The sequence below is a fragment of the Schistocerca nitens genome, chromosome 5, assembly GCF_023898315.1.
Source record: "Schistocerca nitens isolate TAMUIC-IGC-003100 chromosome 5, iqSchNite1.1, whole genome shotgun sequence".
Classification (NCBI taxonomy): domain Eukaryota; kingdom Metazoa; phylum Arthropoda; class Insecta; order Orthoptera; family Acrididae; genus Schistocerca; species Schistocerca nitens.
The window spans coordinates 526,732,154-526,758,339 of record NC_064618.1 but is presented as its reverse complement, the minus strand read 5'-3'; the positions used below and the strand labels follow the sequence as shown (position 1 = coordinate 526,758,339).

Genomic DNA, 26,186 nt, shown 5'->3' with positions numbered 1-26,186 from the left:
AAGTGCTCGGTCACAATGCCATACAAAACACTACGAGAAACATTAGGAAAGTCGTCCTGCAAGGAGGAAATCGTAAAGCGTCTGTTTCCTCTTACCTTATTGTCCACTTCCTGCACCAAACTTTAATTAACGACCGAAGGACGCCCACTCCGTTCTTCAACATGCACATTTGTGCGGCCATCTTTAAATGCTATCACCCACTTTCTTACCATTCCATCACTCATAATGTTTTCTCTGTAAACTGCACAGATCTCACGATGAATATCGATCACTTTTAGGCCTTGAGCACTAAGAAATCTTATAACAGCCCGTTCTTCACAGTCGGCGGGACTCACGATTATCGGAGGCATTTTAAACACTAGTACACAATGTAAACAAGGAAGAATCAGACTATAATGGCGTCAGTGCGTAGACAACAGATGTAGGTACTCCGTGCGCATGCGCAGAACGCCGACCGCAGGGATGGGACCGCGGTGTGGCAAAACGTACTTACTTAAAAAACACACCTTGTACATTGTTACTGTGAAGAGATCTTATGGTACCCATTACAGTGTACTGTTGCGACAGTACCTGAGTTGTTATTAGTACGTGTCAGTGACATCTTCTACCGCGCGAATGTCACAACAACTCACTGTAATGGATACCACACAACATTGGTTGGTTTGGGGGAGGGGACCACACATCGAGGTCATCGGACCTATCGGATTAGGGAACGATGAGGAAGGAAATCAGCTGTGCCCTTTCAAAAAATGTCCAAATGTGTGTGAAATCTTATGGGATTTAACTGCTAAGGTCATCAGTCCCTAAGCTTACATACTACTTAACCTAAATTATCCTAAGGACAAACACACACACACCCATGCCCGAGGGGGGACTCGAACCTCCGCCGGGACCAGCCGCACAGTCCATGAGTGCAGCGCCTAAGACCGCTCGACTAATCGCGCGCGGCGAGCCCTTTCAAAGGAACCATCCCGGCATTTGCCTGAAGCAGTTTACGGAAGCCAGGGAAAACCAAAATCCGGATGGCTGAACGCGGGTTTTGAATCGTCGTCCTGCCGAATACGAGTCCAGTGCACCAACCACTGCACCACCTCGGTCGGTGATACCACACAAGATGACTCTCGATAGCCTGGCGCAAGAATCTGTCACTGGATGACCAGTTTAAACTCTCATAGCTCCTTCATCACAGTCTCAGCACGATTTTATTGGTGCTCTATATGAACTATGGTTTTATCCACGTGATGGAGGTCTTGTATGTGCTAACTGCACTCCTCTTTTTAAGTTGACTCCATTGTAGGACTACGTTCAATAACGAGTCAACATTTTAGATTTTGAGTCTGTTGTAACATAGCTCTGGTATTTCATTTGAGCACGAGTTATAACGCACTCGAAGTTCACCTTAATTTGTATAAATGCCAAGTTTAGCCATTCGATGATCAACCTGTTAAGAGGGAATGCAATTAATCGGTTTTGTGCTTACGTTGGGACATCGAACATATTCTCTAGCTTTATGAAGCGAAAAGCAATTATCACCTGAAGACGCACCTGTAATGTAATGGTGCGAAGCCGTTTGTATTGCCTAATAAAGGGACCTGCATACAGCTCACGCGGCCTTGAAGAATTTTCATTCATTTAATATATATATAATATATATATACGATTTTTCAAGATTATTTTGGGGAATTTTTGGAAATTCCTTTACAGCAAGTACTAGAAACAGAAGTTGCGCAGCTACACGATATTGCTTTTTGTATTATTTATTTATATTTAATTTCTTTCGAATAGTTTCGGGGTAGCAACCTCATTCACAAGCGCTCAGTTTTTAAATCAGCCAAGCGAACGGGAACTTGGCTTCACTGTTAGTCGTGGTAGAATATGCGGTTAAAGTTGATGACGCCAAGTTCCAGGCCGACAGATTGGCCTGTTAAAATAATCAGCGCTTGAGAATGACTCTGATACCCCGAAATTAATCAAAGGAAATGAAATGTAAGTACATAAAATAAAAACGGTGACGTGTAGCTGCGGAACTTCTATTTCCAAAACAAATACTTTATCACCTAAGCACCTCCAAATAGAGTTTGCCATCGAAAATAAAGGAGATCATGGAAATTTATGTGATTTACAATGTAGCCGCTGCAAAAATATGTACGATTGTGTGTGTGTCTAAACGCATAGTTGGTGGCAACAAATTAAAGAATCAACATATTTCAGGAAAGCAATGCGATTTCTGAATAAAGTGTTTAATTTCTTTCCCAATACCTCTGGAAGAGTAACTTCTTCTTTCGGCGCACAAGATCATCTTATTTGGAGCCTTTACGTGTAAGTTCAAAAATATTAAATCCAGCATTTATTAGTCATCCAAATTCACGGAAGATTGCAATTGAGGAACTCCGTAGCGATAAGCATTCGCGCAATAAGTTTTCGTACACAAACTCCCTCGTTGTCACAAAGTGGATTACTCACGGTTGCGACAGAAATTGATCGCTTAACCGATGTAGATTATCGTTTACTATGGTGCACCGCTGAAAACTATTTGAATTCGTAGCTGTTTTGATTATTAAAATTCTGTACTTACCTAACTGTCCCATTTATATGATACTATACAGGTCACATTCTACTTCTTTAAAGATTTCTTGACCATTTGTTTCTTGTTTGTAGTGAAACGTCCCTTCAGCATATTTGAATTGCAATTGAGCAAAAAACTTTTCCTATAATAGATTTCAATTAATTTCCTCAGGCGCCGTACTTCACCGTACTAAACAGTGCTTCCTCTTAGCGACTCTGACTCATATACATTCCGTTTCTCCTTTTTATCTGCCTTATCTCGGCAAACTCTCAAGCACAGCCATCACGATTCGACAGAGCTATCTTTTTCTCTCAGATACCTGTGGCAGGCATTACTTACTACATGAACACTGTCGGCTGTTCATTTTACTACGCGTCGCCATGCATAAATCTAGGTCCAGGTCGCTAAGAGACCTGTCACTGGAAACTCTAGAAGCAGCGTTTCCTACCAGCAATGTGAGTCAGTCGGAAGTGAAGGCAAATCGTGCGTTTTTCGGAACTCCTCGCATGAAACGTAGACAACATCGAAGAACGACTCTCGACGACGTTAAGCAAAGTGAGGAAAACATCGCCGCAGCCAAAAAAGAAAACCGGAGGTCTTTCGGATGGTTCGAATCGGAACTGAACACTGCCGGTGCGGAGAAAAAGAAGGAGCACAGAAGATCTTTCGGCCTGCCGTGAGTAAATTACATAATTGTGCCTGTGACCGTCAGCTCGTAAATGTTCATATTTGTTAGTCTAACAGGTCCGCGATATCATTTGTAATGCCACGTTGCCGACGACTACTACTTGCTGCTTTTTTTTTTTGTTATTTCTTATGCACTTTTTCTCCTAGCCGGGCTGTTTAGGACTGTACATGTGGCGATATCGAGTGACAAGGCATACGGAACCATTTCACGTGACTTGCATATTTACGTTTTCTGCGCGTAGCGTTGTGCTGTTTCGTCGGTGCGGTGGTCTTTGCACAAGTAGTGTTACAAAATGTCTTCAGTAGACACCATTTCTTACACGTCACATTGAGCACTTCTCGTCATTTCTCTGACGTCACTTCAGCGTTGCAGTTAAATTATCAGCAAATGACGCTGTAGTGACTACGACATATGGTGAGTGTGCTAACTTTCGTCATAGTAATGTTTTTAACGCGTGCTGTAAATAACGCACCTGATTAAGATTTTATAGAATTTCGCAAGAATTGTGGAAGGCGTTCCGAAGTATGCGACTATTTTTGCTGGCTCTTTCAGATTAGTCTTTCAGTTCAAACTGTTTTGATTTGACCGCTCATTCAGTTTGGCAACTATTTTCGAGGAGGGCTCACGCAGATTTTCACACAGACGTGAAACTTTCCCCAGCCATTTGCGTTAACGCTGAAGCTTTTGATCTGAAAGAGAACAGAGAAAAATTTTTCTTGCCGAATTGAAGGTTCGCTACCCTCACAGAATGTCGCATTTTCGAAAAGATTGCACGCCACACTGATAATGAAGTCTTTGTCATACGTAGTTTAAAACAAAATATTCCTCAGTCTGTTACTTTTCACAATTTTATATGGTTTAATTTCCTTACGTATTGAGGGAGTGGTGAGGTCTTGGAAATGTTCTACTTTCGTTAATGGTTAATTCTTTCTTGTTGCTCTACGCACGTTCCTCTCCCTTTCTATAATTTTCGTTTCTCATTTAATGTGGAGTATGTTTCATCAACTTCCACTGTTTAGTGTCAATTTGCTAGCGATACTGTCCTTTGGACGCCAACTTACTTTGCCACGGGTGTTGTCATGTTCGCGAGTTTTATTTTAGGAGAACTGCAGTAAAGGATGTCTCGGCAAAAAATAAAATAGGAGAGGAATGGAGTAAATAATTAATTAAGTGATACGTAACAGCTTATCATAAAGCCATACCTGAGCAGCAGTGGAAGTAAATGTGTGGTGGTTCTAAAACAAAAGATACTTCAGTCATGGCCCTCTGAAGGTGAACGTATGTATGTCTCAACACCACTATAAAATACTGTGTGCTGCGTTACAAGAAAATATTCAACAACTTTGTCGCCCTTAGTTTCACTAAATCGTCAGTGTATCACCTCTTGAAAAGTATGTCTGCACTGTGTCTTTTGGGGCTCATCGCAAACTGGTTTGACTGCGTGGTATCGGTTTGCACTTTGTCTTTTGGGAGCACGGAACAACATGGAATTACGGTAAAGACTCATAAATCGTTTTCGGGAGGAGGTGGGCACCCATTCTCGACCGACCATCCTTATTTAGATTTTCGGTTGTTTCTTTGAATTTTTTCACTCGGTATCGGGATGGTTGCTGCAGCAAAATCATTTACTATTTCTCCTTTCATCTCTGGCTGTTTCGAGTGAGACCCCTCAATCAAGTGACTTCGATGATGACTGGACGGTAATGTTTAAACTTCCTTCCATCCTTCCCCCAGTGCTATGTCAGATAAACCTCTACGGTCCCACTTAGCAAATTGAAGCACCCGCCGCGTATGCTAGTTCGGTGTCATGAAGCGCATTTTCACTGCTTCCAGTGTTGTTATTGAAGAAAGACCGGAAACTTCGCCGTAAACACTGTTTTCCTTGGTCGTGTCAAATTCTGACAGTGACCGCTCATAATGCAACTAGTACACTCTCAACGAGGGCAAACTCGTCCACTCTGCTGAAGGCGCGGAAACTAATAGCAGTGCATCTTTGTTCTTCATGAAAGTCTCATTTACTGTTGACTGAGATGAATGACGTTATGCAGACTGTGGCATTCACCAATTCAATGAATAGTAACCAATCTTAACAATCGACGGTTCAAGTGGAATGCATACATGATGCAGGGGAGCTTCCCCTTGAACAATGTTTGCTCAGCCCAAGAAATGAATCCCGTGACCAGTATCGAGTACTATTCTACATAGAGAAAGGCACGTCTCTCTCTCTCTCTCTCTCTCTCTCTCTCTCTCTCTCGTCTGTGTGTGTGTTTGTACCGCGATCGTTGGATAGGAGGCGGAATTGTGGGGTGGTCACAACGTACTATGTGCTGGACAGCCGGCCGCGGTGGTCTAGCGGTTCTAGGCGCTCAGTCCGGAGCTGCGCGACTGCTACGCTCGCAGGTTCGAATCCTGCCTCGGGCATGGATGTGTGTGATGTCCTTAGGTTAGTTAGGTTTAAGTAGTTCTAAGTTCTAGGGGACTGATGACCATAGATGTTAAGTCCCATAGTGCTCAGAGCCATTTGAACACATGCGCGCAAACAGGAATACGTACTAGCGAAGCGACCAACTTTTCGACTGAGAGTATTACGAGGGCGAGCTGAAAAGTAATGCCTCCGAATTTTTTTTATGTGAACTCTGTTAAAGCTTTATGAATAAAACGAGCGTTATTGCCATTCTATCCCTCTATCCTTCGTATGTACATTTTTATGTCTCAGCGTAGTCACCCTGGCTACGAACACATTTCTCCTGACGAGAGACATGTTTGTTGATGCCGTCGCTTTAGAATGTTTGACTTTGTTGGCATAGTAGCCACAACTTGACCTCTGCTTGCAGCGCTTCATGACTATTATAGTGAAGTCCTCTAAGGTGTTCAGTATGTTCTGGAAACAGATGAAAATCGGATGGTCCAAATCGGGACAGTATAGAGGATGATCGATGACGATGAACACAAGGCGCCAATTTGTTGCAGATGTCGCAGCGAACTCTAATGTCTGCCATTGTTAATCTGAAGGAGAGGGTGCTCCATTGTGGACGAAGTTTTCTGCCGTTAGAAACTCGATTATGGCCCGCTGTTTCTCACACACCATCATGTTACACGCTGCACTTCGGAGCCCTCTAGCGGCAGAGGGCTACAAATGTGTACACATGAAGAATAATGATGTAGAATGGTAATAACGTTTGTTTTATTTAAAAAGGTTTGAGTGTTTTAAATACATAAAAAATTCGGAGGGATTACTTTTCATCACGCCCTGGTACATCTTTGTGTTTACGTTAACGTACAAACTTAAACCAATTTTAAAGCCAGCAAAATATCAAAGTCACATTGTTCCAAGAATTTGTCTTTCATCTCATGTTGCCTCCCGGTAAAACCCATTTGAGGAGGCGATTCACAAGGGCTTATGTAAAGTTTCCTGTTCCTTTTGCTCGAGAAATCTCCTCACAATGTTCGTAGCTTTATTTCAGAAGAACCGTATCACGGACGTAGTGAACCAGAGGCAGTATAATGGAGTGATTTCTTCGTCCGCACTCGATACTCTCCGTTGCGTGTTTGGTAGGAATTTCCTTTTACTTCCGCGTTTTTTCACAGTGTTCCAAATTAACTTAATGATAACATTTATTTTATGCTTCAACGAAAGGATCGTCGGTCCTTCCCGTATTAAGCAAACTACCCGTCCTCGTTGTTTTGGATATGAAACAGTGTTGAACAGCAGGTAAACTATTAATGGCCTCAAAACTAGTCTTGGCTGCTTGAGTAATCTGAAAGAACGTAACAAGCGAGAAACTGTAGTGAATAAGGCTTTTCACTCGCATGACGCTGTCTATTCTGATGTGTGTTTGAGTTATTTCTCTAAACCACCATGCATAAATCTCAGGTTGGTTCCATCCTTGTCATTGTGATTTGGTGCGTCCTTTCTTTAAACCTTTTGGTCTGGTCGAAAGGCTGTTGGAAAGCGGCGGTCGTTTTTATATTCTAATCGGTTAAAGACACTCTTAATTTCTGGACCGAGAACGGGAAGCTTTATTTATGTGGGAACGATGAAAGATTTGGGATACCTTGTGTTTTATGAAAACACGACCGTCTGGTAGGTAGCTGTACCGTCGCACGATTCGTCTAACACAATTTAACATACTTGTTCCTTTGAAACCATATTGCTGGTAGATTCTGGCATTCACTTTCTTATTGCTGACCATGTTATCGCGAGATTTCCCCAGGATGTTACGCTCACGAAGAATACTGTACATCTTGTAGAGAGATTCGCATTTTCATGTGACTGTAATTACCTCTAATATTAGCCGCTCGTGATACGTAATGCGAGCAAGCGGGTTATACTGATCTTTTTTTAAGGTGTAATTCGTAACAGCAGTGGCAATCAGGGTGTTAACATCTGCCCGACGCGCTGTTCCCGGCCGGAGTGATGAAATACACGGCTAACATCTGCGGCCACCGAACCAAACTTACGCCATCGACTGTTTGCATACAGAGTTAGCTTTCTGATCAGTCTCCATCGGTTCGTAGTCTGTAATCGATATTGACAACGCCTTGATCACCGGGCAGTGTGCTAATGCGTCCTTTGGTCTCTAAAGGTTAGATACGAACTATACTGACAGACTTTGAGAGACCTTTCAGGAATGTTATTTGCGTATTTTATGCATGCAGCTCATTATCTCCGCTGGCCCGTTACCGAGAAACTGAGCTTACCGAACTGAAACTTTTACAGATCGGTATTTGTGCATGTCCTATTTTTGTGAGAGATACACCACTGTTAACTCACTGGCCTATGTTGTGCCAAGGTAACACGATTCCAGATGCGAGCAGTCAGCACACTTTCCACGAGACGTAGAGCTAAGGATATCATTCTGTCAAAGTGCGAGCTAAGATGATTTCAAGGCTTGTGCAGTTCCTTCAAAATGACAGTGCTGTGCAGTAATAGAACAGATATTGAACAGTACAGTAACAAAAGTACACGTTTTTCTCCCAACGTTAATTACACTACTCACATAAGTGTTTTTGTAGGTTTTGGTTATATTGTATTTTCCTGTAGGGATGATACCGTTATTGTCATTAAGTAATAAGTTTTCTTTCATACTAAATTGTTTCTCATGGTCGCTGAGACGTTATGTCCTGTCTTAATACAAAATCGTAAAATAAAGTTATTACGGTTCTGTTGGTTCCTTACAAGAAATCAATCACCTGAAGAATCTCTAAATGTTTATCTTTGCAAAGTAGAGGTCTTAAACTGCCTGAAATGTTAAATGACAGATTTCTTCGACTTTCTTAAAAATAGCACTAGTCAACAAATTTAAACTTTTTTGTACATCTGGTTTGTTAATTTTGGGGTGCTGATTTCACTGGTAAATTCAGTTTTTCTCTACCGCGTCACATTTCCTAGATACATAGCAAAATCAAGAACATTATTTATAAACACTGACAGAATTAAAACAAAAAATACATATTCAGAATTTTATAACTCAATATTATGTAATACATTATCACGGACAAGGCGCCACTAGCAGGTCAAAATTAGTTCACAACATGTTTTCAACTTAATTCCTACTTGGTAGTCGAAAAATGTGGTAAACGATGCTTTTATTTTGTTTCCTGTCTTTTTTTTTCCACACTTGCTATCTAGTGACGATTTGTAGATCTTCTAGCACTCCTATAACTAAAAGTTTTGACATACAACAAAAGAACACTAAATATCGGAATACGGAAAACAAACAATAGACGTCCGTAAGACATCAAAAATTTAATGTGCTAGAAAATTTTGAAGCTAGATCGGATTCTGGACACAAAAATATATGATAACTGATGTATGACATCCCAGATGCAAAACGGCTGTTGAGTAGTGTAATTATTGTGTACTTTCAATAGCACAGCTTCATCGTTTACAGTTAAGCTTACTACTGATGAAACTTCTTTACGATTTTAATAAAACTGTAACGTGTCTGTGAGAGCTTAAAGTGGCTTTACGCAGGAAAACGCAGGGGAATGACAGATACGCGTTTTCATCACTGTGACATGGCACTGGAATTTTGATTGTAGTGAACTGAAACCTAATATTGAATACGTGCTCCAAAATCAACATTAAATAAAAGCAATATAGACGTAACTATTTGGAAACTCTGACTGGGACAGATGCAGTAGTAGTGGAGCAAATTCCCAACATATTTCCATCAATAATGGAAGCACGTCATGTACTTTGGGAATGGCCTTTGTATTTTCATTTCTGTGACTTGCTCCGTTTCCGAGGTATAATGATCGATCCAGATCACATCGACGGTGACAGCTTGACACAAAAATGCGCCAAACACAGCTTGAACATGAAAATCGCACCCGCTTGTTGTCCACGGCCTGCAACAGTGGTTTCCCATCGCACCGACGATTTTTTTCACCGCCAATTTATCGTGTAGAATACTGAGTGCCGTTTCTGTCAACAAACTGATGGTCTCCGCTACTTAGCGCACTTGTTGGCCGACTGCCGGTAACCAAATTTCCCGAACGCCGTGTACGACCCTCCTCAAAAATCGACGTTTGACCACGTTTACTCTCGTTGGACCAATACCTAACTGTTGTCACTGATAGTGAAGCGGCATCACGAACGGTGTCCAATTTATCGTTCATCTCGTCACACGTTTTCCCATCCAAAAGCAAAAAAGCGAGTCAGTGGGCGATACTTGCCCATTTTGCCCAGCTCTGAAAAAACCGCGTAGCGCAACTTACTGAATGACTGCCAAATCCAAACAAACCTACGAGCAGTGTTATTTTTGTTTTAGTGTCCAGCATATAGCAGCTGTAAAAAGCACTTTCGGTAATATCTACCTATTACGACGCATACACTGCACGGATGTTCGTCATTTTTGAGTGAAATTGAAAGGCTTGATAACTTTAATAAACTGCGAAATTTGTACTTAGCTGATTCTTTTGCTGGCCTCGTTGTCTCTTTTTCAGAGTGTGACCGCTGCCAGGAGTTTTTACATGTGTGAAAAAAATATGCTGTTTTCACTGGGATACGGACGACTCAGAGATGTATCTTTCCCACCACAACTGAAACATAACTTTCCACCTAGCTCGAGGAAGAAGAACTGCTATACGTCTAGACCAAAGAGTTTAATCATTTACATAGACATGCAGTAAAGTTTCAAACAATTCTACATAAACTGATAAGCGAATATTACTAAAAAATGCGCAATCATTTATTCAAATGACTTTATAAAATTTGCATATTTATGTCTTTGTTAATTTAACTACACAGATGTTAAATTTGTATCGAACCAAATGGCAGTTCACAAACTACACTGCTATGTAAAGATCTATTTTTGTACAAATTTTCAATTTTATATATATAAAGTGATCGATACCAACTTGGATCGCAGATTTCTTATTATATATCAAGCTTTATTATATCACGCAGCATATGATGATGAGAACTTGTATTAGCAACTAAATCTGACAGCAAACGTGAACACTTATTGAAATGTTCTGTACTTTCTGGATAACCGTCGTATATGCAAATGAAACTACGTTAACGCTCTTCTGGAGAGATATGTGGTCGATTTTTTAAACGACTTCCCATGTCGTGTACGTGCTGCAATGACTGTATGTGTTCGGCGTGTGTTCCAGGAGGAAATGGCTGCCGCCGCCGTTGCGGAAGCTGAGCCAGGGCAGCAAGGTGGACAAGTCGGCCGCCGCCCCCGCTGCCGCCTCCGCCCCCGCCGACCGGCCGCCCCTCAAGAAAACTGCCTCCGATAAGAGGTTCAAGGTAAGGCGGTGCGCCACTCAGTCGCCATGACCCCGGCTTTTAGCACGCGGTCGAGCACAACTTGACAACACGCGGTCGAGCACAACTTGACAATGAAGAAAGACCAATTTTTTTATTTTATTCTGGTATTGTGACCAAAGAGGGAAATGTTTTGATTTTGCGAGAGAAAAAGAGAGAAGGGGGACGTGGGATGAAAAATAAAGAAGGTGAAAACTGTTACGACAGTCGCTACTTAGTTTATATTCCCATCATTTTTGAACGGTAATACACTGTGTTACATTTTCACCCCAACGGGATAGGCTGATTATAATGATTTTGGCTATAAGGAGTGAATCACTTAAATCCTAACACCCTATTACTTCATAGTCGTGTATAAGACTTTTTCGTCGTTCGAGCCACGTCATGTCTGAGATAAAAAACCTCGAGCTTTCGAAGATATTCACATTTTTCTTCGTCAAGAGATGAATGAAGTGTGATGAATGAGCTAGGAATGATAAGTCTCTCGTATATGGTAACTAAATGGCTTAATATTTGTGGAGTGGGCCTTGCATTAGTAAAAACGGCAAGTGGACAGTGAGAAGAGAGTGCACATACTCTCCCGCCCCCCGACCCCCGCTCTGTTTCCCGCCGTTTACACACAGGGGCTAGAATTAAGGAGCAGAAGGAGAATGGAGACCACTCCCAGACCTATCAGGTCGCTTTGAAATCACGTTGTTAATTATGTTTATTTGTGAACGCTGTGTTTCTATCTCTCTTCCCCGCTACGGTCGCAGGTTCGAATCCTGCCTCGGGCATGGATGTGTGTGATGTCCTTAGGTTAGTTAGGTTTAAGTAGTTCTAAGTTCTAGGGGACTGATGACCTCAGCAGTTAAGTCCCATAGTGCTCAGATCCATTTGAACCATTTTATCCCCCCCCCCCCCCACCTCCCCCTCCCAGCCTGCTTCTTGACAAAGAGGTTTGTAAATGTCTCTTAAGAGCTCGAGTCTTAACTCAGACATAACTAGCTCTCGTTGGCCAGTTTACAATTTCAGTTTATTGGCTTTCGGGCCATGCCCTTTCAGCTATCCCAATAGGAATGTCAGTTATTATGATACGAAAGTAAGGACAACACAACACTCAGTCGCCGAACGGAGAAAATGTCCTACCCGGCCAGGAATCGAACCCAGGCCTTTTCGCATAGGAATCCGCCGCGCTACGTGAGCAGCTCCCGAGGCGGACAGGGCCAGTTTACAGGTCACAGACAAGCAATGGTGTGTACCACCTGCAGTAGAACTACATCCAGTAAAGCACCGGTGTGTTCAAACCAACCTTCCATTTGAGGAAAGGTTTTTTTTTTTTCTTTTACTACATGAAGGAGTGAATATTTTGCTGTATTATTCATTCACGTTTCTTTTCTTTGAACCCGTTGTAATGTAGATCAATGTATTGGACGAGTCATTTTTGCCCTGTTCCCACCGCAATATATTTTTGTGTATGTACGTATGCACCTCACAAGGGAAAGCTTACAGTCCAGCTTTTCTCCGACTGTGAGGCGTGGTGGAGATTAAGTTTCAGTTGTCACATTCTGGATTCCAGTGGCTGCTGTGATCACACTTAAACAAAACTTTAGGCGATATTTTAGGTGACATTGGTAATTTAATGACAGAAGCTTTGTTTCAGAAAGGCGTTCCATCTTCAATTATGATATCATTAATCGCTCGGTTAGTTATGTTCACTACTCGTTTGGCGAGCATGAATATGGAAATGCAATATCCGTTTCTCCACGGTCACTTGAGTTAATTACTGTCGAGCACTTTGTGTCATGTGGAAAAGGGATTTTTACCAACGTGCTGCACCTCTCAAGGAATAAAATGAAAACTATAAAGTCCTTAAGGCTATCACTTATGATTTAAATGTCAGATTTCTCAGGAGAATTAAGGCTGTTTCATATGCCGAAGGTTTACGCCACAATAATTGCGTGTTCATAGTATTAAAATCCATGGAGAAGAAATAAAAACTTTGAGGTTCGCCGATGACATTGTTATTCTGTCAGAGACAGCAAAGGGCTTGGAAGAGCAGTTGAACGGAATGGTCAGTGTCTTGGAAGAAGGATATAAGATGAACATCAACAAAAGCAAAACGAGGATAATGGAATGTAGTCGAATTAAGTCGGGTGATGCTGAGGGAATTAGATTAGGAAATGAGACACTTAAAATAGTAAAGGAGTTTTGCTATTTGGGGAGCAAAATAACTGATGATGGTCGAAGTAGAGAAGATATGAAATGTAGACTGGCAATGGCAAGGAAAGCGTTTCTGAAGAAGAGAAATTTGTTAACATCGAGTATAGATTTAAGTGTCAGGAAGTCGTTTCTGAAAGTATTTGTGTGGAGTGTAGCCATGTATGGAAGTGAAACATGGACGATAAATAGTTTGGACAAGAAGAGAATAGAAGCTTTCGAAATGTGGTGCTACAGAAGAATGCTGAAGATTATATGGGTAGATCACATAACTAATGAGGAGGTATTGAATAAAATTGGAGAGAAGAGGAGTTTGTGGCACAACCTGACAAGAAGAAGGGACCGGTTGGTAGGACATGTTCTGAGGCATCAAGGGATCACAAATTTAGCATTTGAGGGCAGTGTGGAGGGTAAAAATCGTAGAGGGAGACCAAGAGATGAATACACCACGCAGATTCAGAAGGATGTAGGTTGCAGTAAGTACTGGGAGATGAAGAAGCTTGCACAGGATAGAGTAGCATGGAGAGCTGCATCAAACCAGTCTCAGAACTGAAGACCACAACAACAACAACATTACTTTGTCCAACACCATACAAAACCTTCATACAATTTTGCAAATGTTAATAACTGATAGGAACACCAACTTTATCTGTCTGGAGAGGTGACGTTAATCTTTCCCTAATGACCTCGCTGTTGATGACGCCAGACCCTAAGCGAAAACGAATGCGTCGCGGGCATCTGAAAGACACTAGAATGGCCCCATTATTAAGAAATCCCTTGAACGTCATATGCTTTGCGGTTTCAGCGTTTGCGGATGTCGTTCTAGCTTAAAGCGACGGATTTTCAAACTGACGATCAGTTTCTTCGAGGAGTACAAGAATAGACGAGAGTTGATGCCATGAGGAATTCTTGACCAAGGTCTTAACTAATATACTTAAACAACTGTCAGATAAGTCCTGACCAGATATATAATTTTTCTTTTATGTTCGAAGTAATGTGCCTTCTGTAGTGATATGTTTGGTGATATATACTGAAGGGTCCTCTTCTTTTGATATCTACTGATCAGCTCCACATTACATAAGAGTGTTTGGTTACTTTTGATCAGATGGTGTATTCTGCTTGCGGGATAGCAAAATTCGTCCACGTCTCCAAGGCTCTTCTCTCCGAATTTAACACTTAGCCATCCAGAACGTTCATCTTCTGTGCACATAATAGCCTTAGTTTTCTGTTGGTTGCTCCAGTGAATTAAGTGCGCTACGGAATTCCTCTTGGGTTTCGGTGGCTACAACTGTCTGACCAGCAAACTCTGTCATAGTGGTTTTGTGTCTGTAGCAAGGGATTCCCTCAGCGACGTGTCCTTTGTCGGTTGGGTGTTAAGTAATGAGAGCCGTCCCTCAATGCCCCAGCCCGTGTACCAGGAAGAGCAGAGTGGCCCAGTTGAAGAGACCTTTCCCTGTCTGTTTTATGTTTTCCTGCTGCTCTTACCGGCTGACGCTTCCTCACGACTGCTCCTGATTGCTGCGTCCTGCATACTTTTGCCGTCACGTGGGACAGGTGTTCGCGTTTCCCTTTCTTCTCAAAATAAATCCGACAGAAATACTTTCTTCGTCAAAGGACGCGTGGGGATGTCGGCTACCCGTCTTCTTAAGGGGCTCCGGAAAGGCTCAAAATCATGAAAAGTTCAATTTTTACTTTTTTGCGTTTTCTGAATCTGCAGACTATTACCTTTTAATATATATGTAATTTCTTCAATTCCGAAGACTACAACTATTTTTAAATTTTTTTTGAAATGTGTTCTACATGGGCGTGACCCACTGTGGCGCTGTTAAACTGTTGTCAAATGGTGTTATTATTAACGTCCGTGTTCATCAGGTACATTTTAGTGATGTGAGATAAAGTATGTGTTGTGGCTAACCTGTGATGGTTCAATATATATCGCTGGTATGATTGTCGATTGTTTCATGTTTATTTACTCTGTCGTTATCTCGAAAATATTCGTAATTAATTCTGTTTCTTGAGTCTCTGTTTTGTTGAAGTATAATAATGTGTAAAAGTAAAGTTATTAGAAATCCTCTGAAGGCTTTTAAGAAAAGGAGAAATGTTTGAAAGCCAAAGGTATGTGTTATTACTGTAAACATACTTCTTCAACCGATGAAAATCCCAAACATAGCTTGTGTCCCAAAGAAGAAGACAGTTGGTGTAAATATGACAAAGGATTGCTAACTGGTGAAGTGTACACTCATAAGCATAGTCTGCCTCATGCAATAATGGAGGTGATAAAACCTATTTTCAGAGACTTAGCAGCACCTGAACCGTTGAAAAAGTGTATTCACGGAAAAACTCAAAACCCCAATGAAAGTGTAAATAGTGTTATATGGTCGAGAATCCCCAAGACTGTATTTGTTGGAATAGAAACACTTCACTTTGGTGTGTATGATGCTGTTGCGACTTTCAATGATGGCAACATTGTAAGGTGCAAGGTATTTAGAAATATGGGAATGAAGATAGGTTCTAACATGGTACGGGCGATGCTTGCTTTAGACAAGGAACGCCTTCGGGCTGCAGACAGGGCTGTAAAGAGTCTAGAAATACAAGCAAGAGTAAACAGGAGGAGGAACAAGAGGAAGCTGGAGGAAGAGTTTGCAGAGGATCAAGATAATCCATCCTATGGACCTGGAATGCACTAAAAAGTTAATCCAATCTTTGTCGCTCGATTCCCAAAACTTTTATTTTCTCATACTAATTACATGTTTTCTAAGGATCTTCCAAACATATTTGTTTCAAACTTTCAGTAAATGTTACACAGTACCTTCTGCATAATTTAACACAGCCTTTTTCCAAAAAACTGTATATTTTTGAATATATAAATAAAAAATTGCAAAAAAAATGTTGTGGATTTTCATTACAATTGAAAAAAATCATCTTTAATAACTGAACTAAAATTTTGTAAAATCCCTGTGTTAAGTTGTAGCCCATATTCCAGTAAATAATCTGTAAAAAGTTCAACTTCCTACCTCAAATACTTTGTGAGGAAAGATGTAATTTATAAGCGTTATTTTAACATTGCAAGTATAGGGCGTTCCGGAGCCCCTTAAGGCTCTGAGCATTTTTCCATCTGAGAAAAATGGCATAAAATCAGTTAATTTAAAATCAGTTAATGTTTTTACCTTTCATCTGGTTGCCAGCAACGACACAGTTAAATAGAGTGTGTACAAACTCTGCCAAACACAGTAAGAGTTGGTATTTCCACTTGAAACTAAATCTAACTCTGAAGGTAAAATCTAGGTTGTTAGACTGAATCGCGTCTCTCTTCAAATTTGCTCTTGAGTAACCAGTTAACTGAACACTCTATGTTACCATTAATAACAACGGTCACGAAAACCTGCAGACTTACACGAACCTTATCTTTTCGGTTATTATTATTATTAATATTTGCAGCCATTTTCTTCAGCTGCTAATGGTAACTTCAATTATGTTTTATCATAAAAACAAGGAAACTTCCGTTTACTGCAACTGAAATTTATTCCTGAGTACCGGACATGTTTTGCCTATTCATGTGAGGCATCATCAGTGGTCTATAATACGTATAAACGTATATAATTATACATATAATAGGTAGCCGCGCGCATGGGTGTGGATGTGTGTTGTCCATAGCGTAAGTTAATTTAAGTTAGATTAAGTAGTATGGAAGCCTAGGGACCGATGACCTCTTCATTTTGGTCCCATAGTAATTTCCAAAAATATTATACATATCTCAAGAAATGTAACATCAAAAATTTATAATTAAGTAATTTTATATGTCTTATAGACCACTGAAGATGCGTCACATAAATAGGCGAAACATGTCCGGTACTCAAGAATAAATCTGAGCTGCAAAAGACGCAAATTTTCTTATTTTGTGATAAAACATAATCGAAGTTTTCGCATACTATTTTTTTGCAAACGTTCCGAGCTCATTACTTCACTTTTACACAGTCTGCTCCTAACATCTGTAAGTTGTTAACTTCTAATAACTACACAGTTGTCACTCCAGTATTTTTTAAAAGGTCTAGGGGAGGATGTATGGTATCAGGGAGCAATGACTGTCTAAAATGGAAGTTTCATCAATTATGATTCCACATCACCGAATTTTTCCATTGCCAAAATTAAATTTATTTTCGTTTATTAATCTTACCTAACGAAGATAGGGGCTATTGCAATAATTATTTGTCTCGAAACAAATTTAGAATGTTTAAACATTGGATTTTTACTGACTGAATCAGATATAATGAATGAAGTCATTCACACTCCATCAGCACTTATGTCTCCGTTGTCCCGGGGTAGTCTTGTTCTTCCGTGTCCTGGAGGTCGTGAGCACGGGTCATGCGTTGCGCACGTGTGTTGTCACGAGAATGCAGCATGTTGCGTCCGTTGTCTGCAGTTTCACGCGAGCATATAAATCACGGAGAATCTATATCATACTCTCTGTGGTATGACGTTCGCTTCTCCCGAATAAATAACCTGTTTTCGCACTCGTATCATCTCGCATGTTATTTTCCGTATTCTGTAGTGAATGACAGAGGAGAAAAGAAATGATTTTGCTGTAAATAACACGTCTCTCGGGATAAAATATAAACCGGAAACTGGGATCGCCTTGCAAGAGAGTTTTACCCTCCGACATGGCCAGAAGACGACGATGATATCAACAAACACGCCGAAGATTTGGTGGGCGCTCTTACCAGGGCGGTAAAGGCTGCTGTACCAACCAGGAGGAGAGCCGTTGCGGCTTCTCCATCACCATGGTCTGCAGAGCTAGGGCAGATGCGTCAGTCTGTCAGGAGGGCGAGGAGGTATTACCAGCGAAGTGTCGTCTGGGAAGAAAAACAAAGATGGCGACAAAATGGTTCAAATGGCTCTGAGCACTATGGGACTTAACATCTATGGTCATCAGTCCCCTACAACTTAGAACTACTTAAACCTAACTAACCTAAGGACATCACACAACACGCAGCCATCACGAGGCAGAGAAAATCCCTGACCCCGCCGGGAATCGAACCCGGGAACCCGGGCGTGGGAAGCGAGAACGCTACCGCACGACCACGAGATGCGGGCAAAGATGGCTACAAACATACAGGGAAGTCAAAGAGCAGTTTCAGAAGGAACTGCGAGCAGTCAGGTTGAAAAGTTGGGAAAAATACGTGCACAGCCAATTGGCTATGGATCCCTGGAGCACTTCTTACAAAATAGTAAGGGAAAAAATCAGGTCGCCAATGGTGCTCTCCACTGTCAGGGATGGAAACCGGATGACTGGGTCTTGGCAGGAAACTGCTGAGGTCCTCCTCCACTCCCTCCTCCCTGATGACAAAGTGGAAGAGGACACGGAAGAACAATGCCTAATTAGGCAGGCTATGCAGGCAGAATACCAGAATAACACCATGGTCTACGCTTTCTCAGAAGAGGAAGTGGCAGCACACACAAAATCACTAAAGAAAGGAAAGGCCCCGGGACCAGACGGCATCATCGCGGAGGTGGTGCAATACCTCGCTCCTCAACTGGTGACACCTTTAGCAAGAATTTACAATGAGGCCCTGCGCTTTAGAACATTCCCCACAATCTGGAAACAGGCCAACGTCGTAATTTTCAAAAAAAGGGCAGGACAAAGACCCGTAAGAAGTAAAGTCCTATAGACCTATCTGTCTGTCGGACCTGTTAGGCAAATTGCTGGAGAGGTTATTAGCTGACAGACTGGCGGCACACAGAGTGCTGTGCGGGATGAGTGACAGACAATTCGGTTTTCGGCAGGGGCGATCTGCGTGTGACGCAATTGCCCTCGCGGCCGAGGTCTGTGGGTCGTCTCCGCACAAGTACATAGTTGGCATCATGGTGGACATCAGTGGCGCCTTCGACAACCTGTGGTGGCCTTCGCTCTTCTCCTGCCTGCGGGAGAAGGAGTGTCCAGGACCGCTATACGGCTGTCTTAGGAGCTATTGCATGGAAAGAGAGGTCTGGCTATCGTCCCCTAGCGGGCGAATTGGTAAGAAAATCACGAAGGGGTGTCCACAGGGCTCTGTCCTGGGGCCACTCTTTTGGAATATAAGTATGGAGCCTCTCCTGGAGAGCTTGGAGAACAGTGTGGATGTGCTAGAGGCGATAGCTTACGCAGACGACCTCCTTCTGCTGGTTGGCGGCCGGAGTCGCGAAGACCTTGAACCCAAAATCAATAGGACACTAACAATTCTCACACAGTGGTGCCAGAACACGAGAATGACTATTGCGCCTAACAAGTCGACATATCTATTACTGAAAGGCCAATTGGCCAGGAATCCAACTGTAAGAATCGAGGGCTCACCGGTGATTCGGCGTCGTGAGGCCCGGTATCTAGGAGTGATAATTGATGAAAGGTGGAACTTCGCCAAACATATTGAAACAGCAACACAAAGATCATTAGAAGCCCTAAATAGTTTGATCATGATAGGACACAGCAGATTTCATCTTCCACCAGAACTCATAAAGTTGTATCATAATACCATTCTTGTTTCCATCGTGGGTTACGGATCTGGAGTGTGGGCACACAGGCTTGCGAGGGTCGTGCCCGCTATGGCTGCGAGGAGGGTGCAACGCAACATGCTTCTACGCTCCATTGGAGCATACAGAACATCTCCGGGAGGGGCACTACTAACACTCATGGGGGTGTGTCCCCTGGACATTAAAATCCGGGAACAGGGAGCCTGGTATTGGGTGAAAAGGGGAGATGTAGAAAAGACTGAGAGCATCCTGGGAGTGCGGGTGGGGGACAAGTTTGCAATTAAAAGGAGAGGGGAAGAGCTATGGCAAGAACTCTGGGACGCAGAGACAACAGGCCGAAGGACTTACCAACTGCTCCCAAACATCAAAGAACGCCTCCAATTTTCGCATTTCCAACCGAGTAAGGGACTGTTGCACTTCCTCACAGGTCATGGACCGTATCCGGCATATCTTTGCCGATTCGGGAAAAGGGCTACCCCCTCGTGTGGCTGCGGAGCCGAACAGGGTACTCCGGATCACGTGATCTAAGAGTTCCCTATCTTCGATGACGTAGCCAGTGATCTAAGAAACCAGCTACCAAATAACGACACATATCAGTTAATCAGAGACCCTGCCACATTCGACACAATAAACGGCCTTGCCAGCGAGGTATCAGCAAAGGTCCTGCGAGAATATCGAAGGGAAAATACATGAACCACCAGATATTACATGACTTAAGGCGACCCATCCCATTCCGCCGGGGCGTGGACTGGCCAATCGCCGTGACTGTAGGAATCCGCCACGCTCTGGAACAGGGGGAGGAAGCGCCAACACCCGAATTTGATAACTGCGCACAGATAGTGACCTAGTAGTTATTTAACTTTTCAAGTAGATAGTAGAAAGAACACCCCAAACAGAATCTGCAGCGATCTTCTAAAAGGCCAGCCCGGTGCCAGGGGCATGCCCACTGGGATTAGCTCAGTGGGCACGGCCACATAGTTGGTTTATATACAACAACTGGCACGCCTGTAACGCTGCAGGAAGTAGCCCTTAGATTAGTTAGTTAAGGCTAGACATTAGATCTTACCCATTAAGAAACTAACTCATCATTTCCTGTAGCAAGTAAGCTCACTAACACCTAGAAATAGAAGTAAAAATGCTGCTAACACTAATAAAATGTAATGTAGATTCAAGACCCACTCATGTATAAGGTGGTGGGTTATAATGTATGAAACAATTGGATAGAATAAAGAATTTAAAAAAAAAACAGGAAATTTTGTTTTACGCGCCTTCTTGTAAACGGAGAGCGGCGCGTGATCTGGTCATTGTTGCTTTCGTTTCCAGTGTTAGTTCTCAACAGCTACAGCGCTGTCGTAGCATTTCTTTAGTCAGAATCGCAACGTCAGAGCATCTGTTATAAATAATCTAGTTTCTCATAACAGAAGCCTTAAATCCGTCCGAAATTTTGAAAAAAATCTTGCGGCACAGTTCGGGGACAACACCGCAGAAATAATCGAGCATAGGCATGGCACAAACGGGTTTTAGAAGGGAATGCTGGAGAGGCTGGCATAAACTGCTGTAGTGCTCAGGCGATCGTTACTGACAATCTTGGATTTTGGAAAGTGTCCGCCTTCTCACTGCAGAGCACAAATTTCATAGTCTCGAGATATGGAGACGTTTACTGACACGCTATCAAACTAAACGGGAACATTTCTTGACCCGACTGTGATGTCCGCGAACATCGTGCTATGAACGCTGCATACTAAAAATTTGATAAATTTGTTTTATTTAACCTCGCACAGTCGGATACTTCTCCTTGTCGCCGCAGTAGCCAATTACGTTAGGGAGAATAGTTGAGTTGCCGCGCGATTTGAGGCGTCCTGTAACGACCCCCCCCCCCCCCCCCCCGGAGGTTCGAGTCCACCCTCGTGCATGGGTGTGTTGTTCTTAGCATAAGTTAGTTTAAGAAGTGTGTAAGTCTAGGGACCGATAACCTAAGCAGTTTGATCCATTACGAATTTAGGAATTCACACACATTTCAACATTTTGGAGAGTAGTTGTGCGCACCACCTATCTGTAAATCGTGTAAACTTTGTTCTGCATTTCCGAATCGGAAATGGGGGACCAGCCCATTGTTTGCGTAAACGAGTGTGGGAAACCCCCTAAAACACTACATTCAGGCTAGAAGGTACTCCAGCTACGGTCGTCAATCCGCCGCGTGGATTTGACCCGGGACTGTTTACCTTCTTGTCTCGCAAGCTGGCGCGTTACGCTATACGAGCTGGTACAAGCCTCTCCAGACTTGATGCTAATAATTCTGAACGATAATTTGTTACACTTCCTGACAGAAGACGTTTACAGAACCGGGATTTTAACCCAGGTACTTGCCTGTCGCGGGCGCTATTCTCACAGACTGAGCTGTCGAGCGGCGTTACACGGGCCGAATTACAGCTTTAATCTGGAAGTAACTCCCTCCTATTGTGAAACTTTCATGTATATCTCGTTCGGTAAGAAGTTTGTCCGTGTAAGGGAAGTGTCTCGATTCTAACGCCGGTACCGTGCACGACTGTAATCAGACAAACAGTTTTGTAACAGCCACGCACTGCAGTAAAGGGAGATTCATTCTTGATACTATACTCATTCATGAACTCGGCGTGAAGGACGGATGGATGTTCGCTGTAATGGTTGGAGTGCATATAGGCGAACATCAACAGATGCTGGTAAACACTGCCAGTCGCACGCGTTCTTAATGTAAGCAACGGAAATGGCTGTTGCAGCAGTGACTTAGGCTCCGGTGTGTGTGTGTGTGTGTGTGTGTGTGTGTGTGTGTGTGTGTGTGTGTTTAGGAAAATACCGAAGCAGAAGTCAGAATTCGGGCGAGGTAGTGCAGTTGTTGTGACACTGAACTCGTATTCAAAAAGAGCGGTGTTTAATTTCGTGTCAGATCATCCACATTTAGCTCCCCACACTTTTTGTAAAATCGTCAGGCAAGGGCCTGGTTGCAATGAGACATTACGGGACAATTTCTTTGTGCAACCGTCGCCTTACAATTACATTACTTCTGCCAAGCTAGACATGGGCATCAACATTGTGGTAAGAAGATATCATATTGGCACAATTTTTAAAGTTCTCTACTGATAATGAGGTACATGGCGTGTAAACTTGAAAAGCAGTACCTCAGAAGAGCAGTGTTGTTGTTAAAGAGACAGGCAGGAAACTACTGCGTTTGAAAATGACGGAAGACCACAATAAAGGTGACTATAGTGGCAGAAGATGGTGTCTGGTGGTTTTCTGGAGAAATTTGATATCAACACACACTAGGAACGGGGAATTTTCGCCTAGCAATACTTCCTATTTCATAACTCCGTCATACCCGGACAAAATCACAACACGTGGCGGGCGCGTCATTCCTCCCGCATTGGTGAAGTCAACAGGAAAATTAAAGTTAAGACGCAGTTAAAAGACGTGTTAATAACGAGATTGCTAGTGATCGAGCTTTGGGGAGAGAGGAAAGGGGACGGTCCTACTGCTGCCTCCTTGAAGGAACCATTGCGGCATTCGCCAAGCAGCTTAAGTATACCACATGAAACTTTGTTATGTTTGCTACAAGGACACGTGATGCATACTTCTCCCGAATATCCGTCCAATGTCTTCAACTTCCTCTTTCGGTCGTTTCTCTGACAAACGTTGCTCAATTTCGGTGTTCATTTCTTCCTTGACTGCCGTACCAAAGGTATTACGATATTTAAGGTACACAATTTTTACTTTCATTATAATTAGGTAAAGTTTTTTCGCTTGCGACAGTAACTTGTTGCTACTGCTGGCTGATCATAGGTAGCGTTCGAAAAGAAAACTGGTCGTGAGTCGCTTTTGCACCTGAAACTGTGTACATTAAGGAAGAAGAGCGAGAATTTTTCAGTAATATCACGCTATCACCGCGAATAGTTAGTACACTCTGTCAAAGACAGATATTTCGAATCAAAAGCGTAAAGAACAAATATATCGAAATGTAACTGGTTTAATTGTCTTCGTTTATTATATCTTTTAAAAATTTTGTCGGCCCATTAAGAGCCACTTACACAATATTACATTCAGAATGTGTCGGAGGAGTGGTGCCACACGGGAGCAGAGTAGATAAATATAGGATATCAGGAGAACAATATTTAATTGCTTGTGAATTATGTCGTCTTAGACGCAGTGCTGTTTTCTCGGTAGGTACGTGTAGAATCGTTAAATCAACTTTGTACTAAAAAGATAGCATATTGTTACCATTATTACGCGCAACCTATAGGGCAGTGGTGGATGAAAAAGTGGAAGACAAAACGAAGAAGAAAACAGGCCTAATGCATAAGATATCATTTTACGACAACGGAAGGTAGTAACTTGATTTATTGTGAATGGCTCCAGTAGCTCGTGTATGCTGTTGCTGAAGGAATGCTGTGTTTGAAGATAGATATGCGGGGATGTGAGGTCTCAGGAAACGATGAGCAAACATAGTATGTGATAATCCCGCCGCCGGGCCTGTGCGTAACCAAGATAGTTGTCTGTTGGGAAGTGAGTAGGGGGTGGGGGGGGGGGGGGGTTGTGTGATTAGGGAAAAGGGATGTCGGCTGTAAGTCTCGTGCTGGCGAGGCGTGTTAATGGGAATCGCCAGCTGATGCTGCTTCAGACTTCGTTTTGGAATGCCACGGAAGTCCGTCTTAGAAGTATCCTAGTATTGAAGCAGTATAGCTCGACACTTCTCGCAGGGGATGCTGGGAGCGAAGGAATCGGCCGGTTTTATAGTTCGCGCAGGGTATCATGGCTGATGCTCAGTGACCAGTTTTCGTCAAAAGCGCTGGGTGAGTTCGTTCGTTTTTTCGGAAGGGGAGACCACAAGTGTTTTCCACCTTTCGGCCGGTCAGCGGTGACACAATCGAGGCGCGCATCCAGTAGTGTTTCTCAAACGATTTTACAGAAACTGTTTGATAAAAAGAATTCATTTTTGCGTTACTTATAGCTTTATATGTCAGGTTCATGATGTGGCCATCATTTCGGTAATGCTCGTGGTTATTGTGTTAATGACTTGAAAGTAAGACACTACGCGAAATTCGGAAAAGTGTGCAATGAAAAATAAGAGTTCGCCATGACTTTGCGTTTGTTGCATATTATCCATAATATGTTGCTTTGTGCGAAATTTAACTAACATATTGAATTTTTCTTTAGACTTGGGTAGAGTTATCTATCTGTTACCAATCTTGAGAAAATTGATCTGATGTAGCACACTCACTTGCGATGGCGCCGCGCCATTGATAAAGCCAGAGTGAAATATCCAGAAGATTCCTCATCTTTTATAAACGGTTTCAGATATCAAAATAAGGTTTTGGCATATGATAGCACGCAGAGAGGAGTGTGTGTATTCTACCATATCGTTACTATGTAACGCTTCTTATCTACCGTGTTATTCCAGTAACAACAGAATTATTCGGTGAGAGAATGTAGTTTTTAAGGGCCATCGATGGCTGGTGAAACGAGAAATGCTATGGTTTTTCGAACAATGAACGTGAAGACATTGTACTTTTTTTTTGTACCGAGGATGTGCTTTTTTTTGTAAGCTGCTGACTTTAATTTTCCTCTGTTCCTCAATTAATAAACCACAGAATCCTGTACCAGTTTTGTCTGCAGAACATTTAATGAGGTTAGACAGTGTAAACTCCGCTGTTTTTGGCAAAAGAAGCAAATTTTGACATGGCAACCAGAGAAGTGTGTACGTTTTACTCAAAATTCGCCACTGATGACGCTCCTTTGAAAGTTACAAATGGTTAACAAGCCAGGCGAAAATAAATCGCTCCATTTTTGGCAGAATACTTTTTTAGATACTAACGAAAGCAGAGGAGACACTAGATTTTTTGAATGGTCAGCGTGAAAGTGTTGGCGTGGTAGGGCCCCGCTTATATTCACAAATAATGTGAACGTAGTTTTCAGTTTAGGGCGGCAACTGCCCTCCAGCGCTCGCCCCCCCCCCCCCCCCCCCTTACAGCGTTCTGTGTGACCCCCACCACTGCAGCTCTCCCCAAGCTTCCCAACCGACTGCGCATCTCGCGGTCAAGGCATTTGCGCGTACTATACTTGCCTGCGCTCAGTGCCAACCAAGTTAGCGACCAGTACTGTTAGCAATAGCATTGTATATAGGACCACTTTATAATTTTTAGCAACGCGTTTCGGTTTTCTTTGTGTGTGGCCCGTTTTTAATTAGAATGCATTCTTACTAGTTAAAACCAGATTATATTGAATACATTTGTTGCAAGTAGAATTTACCGCTGGTTAGAAATGAATGTCAGTTAAAACTACTTTTAACTAGACTAAACGCATTTTGACAAAGTGAAACTGTTCCGCCCCGAACGAAGTCCATTTATTGCTCACACGTGACACATTGGAATGATTCTGATTGCTCAGCGGCGTCGCCTTTCGTCGGTCGACACGCCGCCGCT

At 42.5% G+C, this 26,186-nt stretch overlaps 1 protein-coding gene across 1 annotated transcript in view; it reads left to right on the top strand.

Moving 5' to 3' along the window:
* The window catches only part of LOC126259616 (kalirin), a 1,784,965-nt gene that overhangs the window by 1,678,380 nt on the left and 80,399 nt on the right, over positions 1–26,186 (top strand). The window contains exon 32 of the mRNA XM_049956530.1: positions 10,878–11,016. Within this exon, the coding sequence (XP_049812487.1) occupies positions 10,878–11,016 (139 nt within the window). The remainder of the gene's footprint in view (positions 1–10,877; positions 11,017–26,186) is intronic.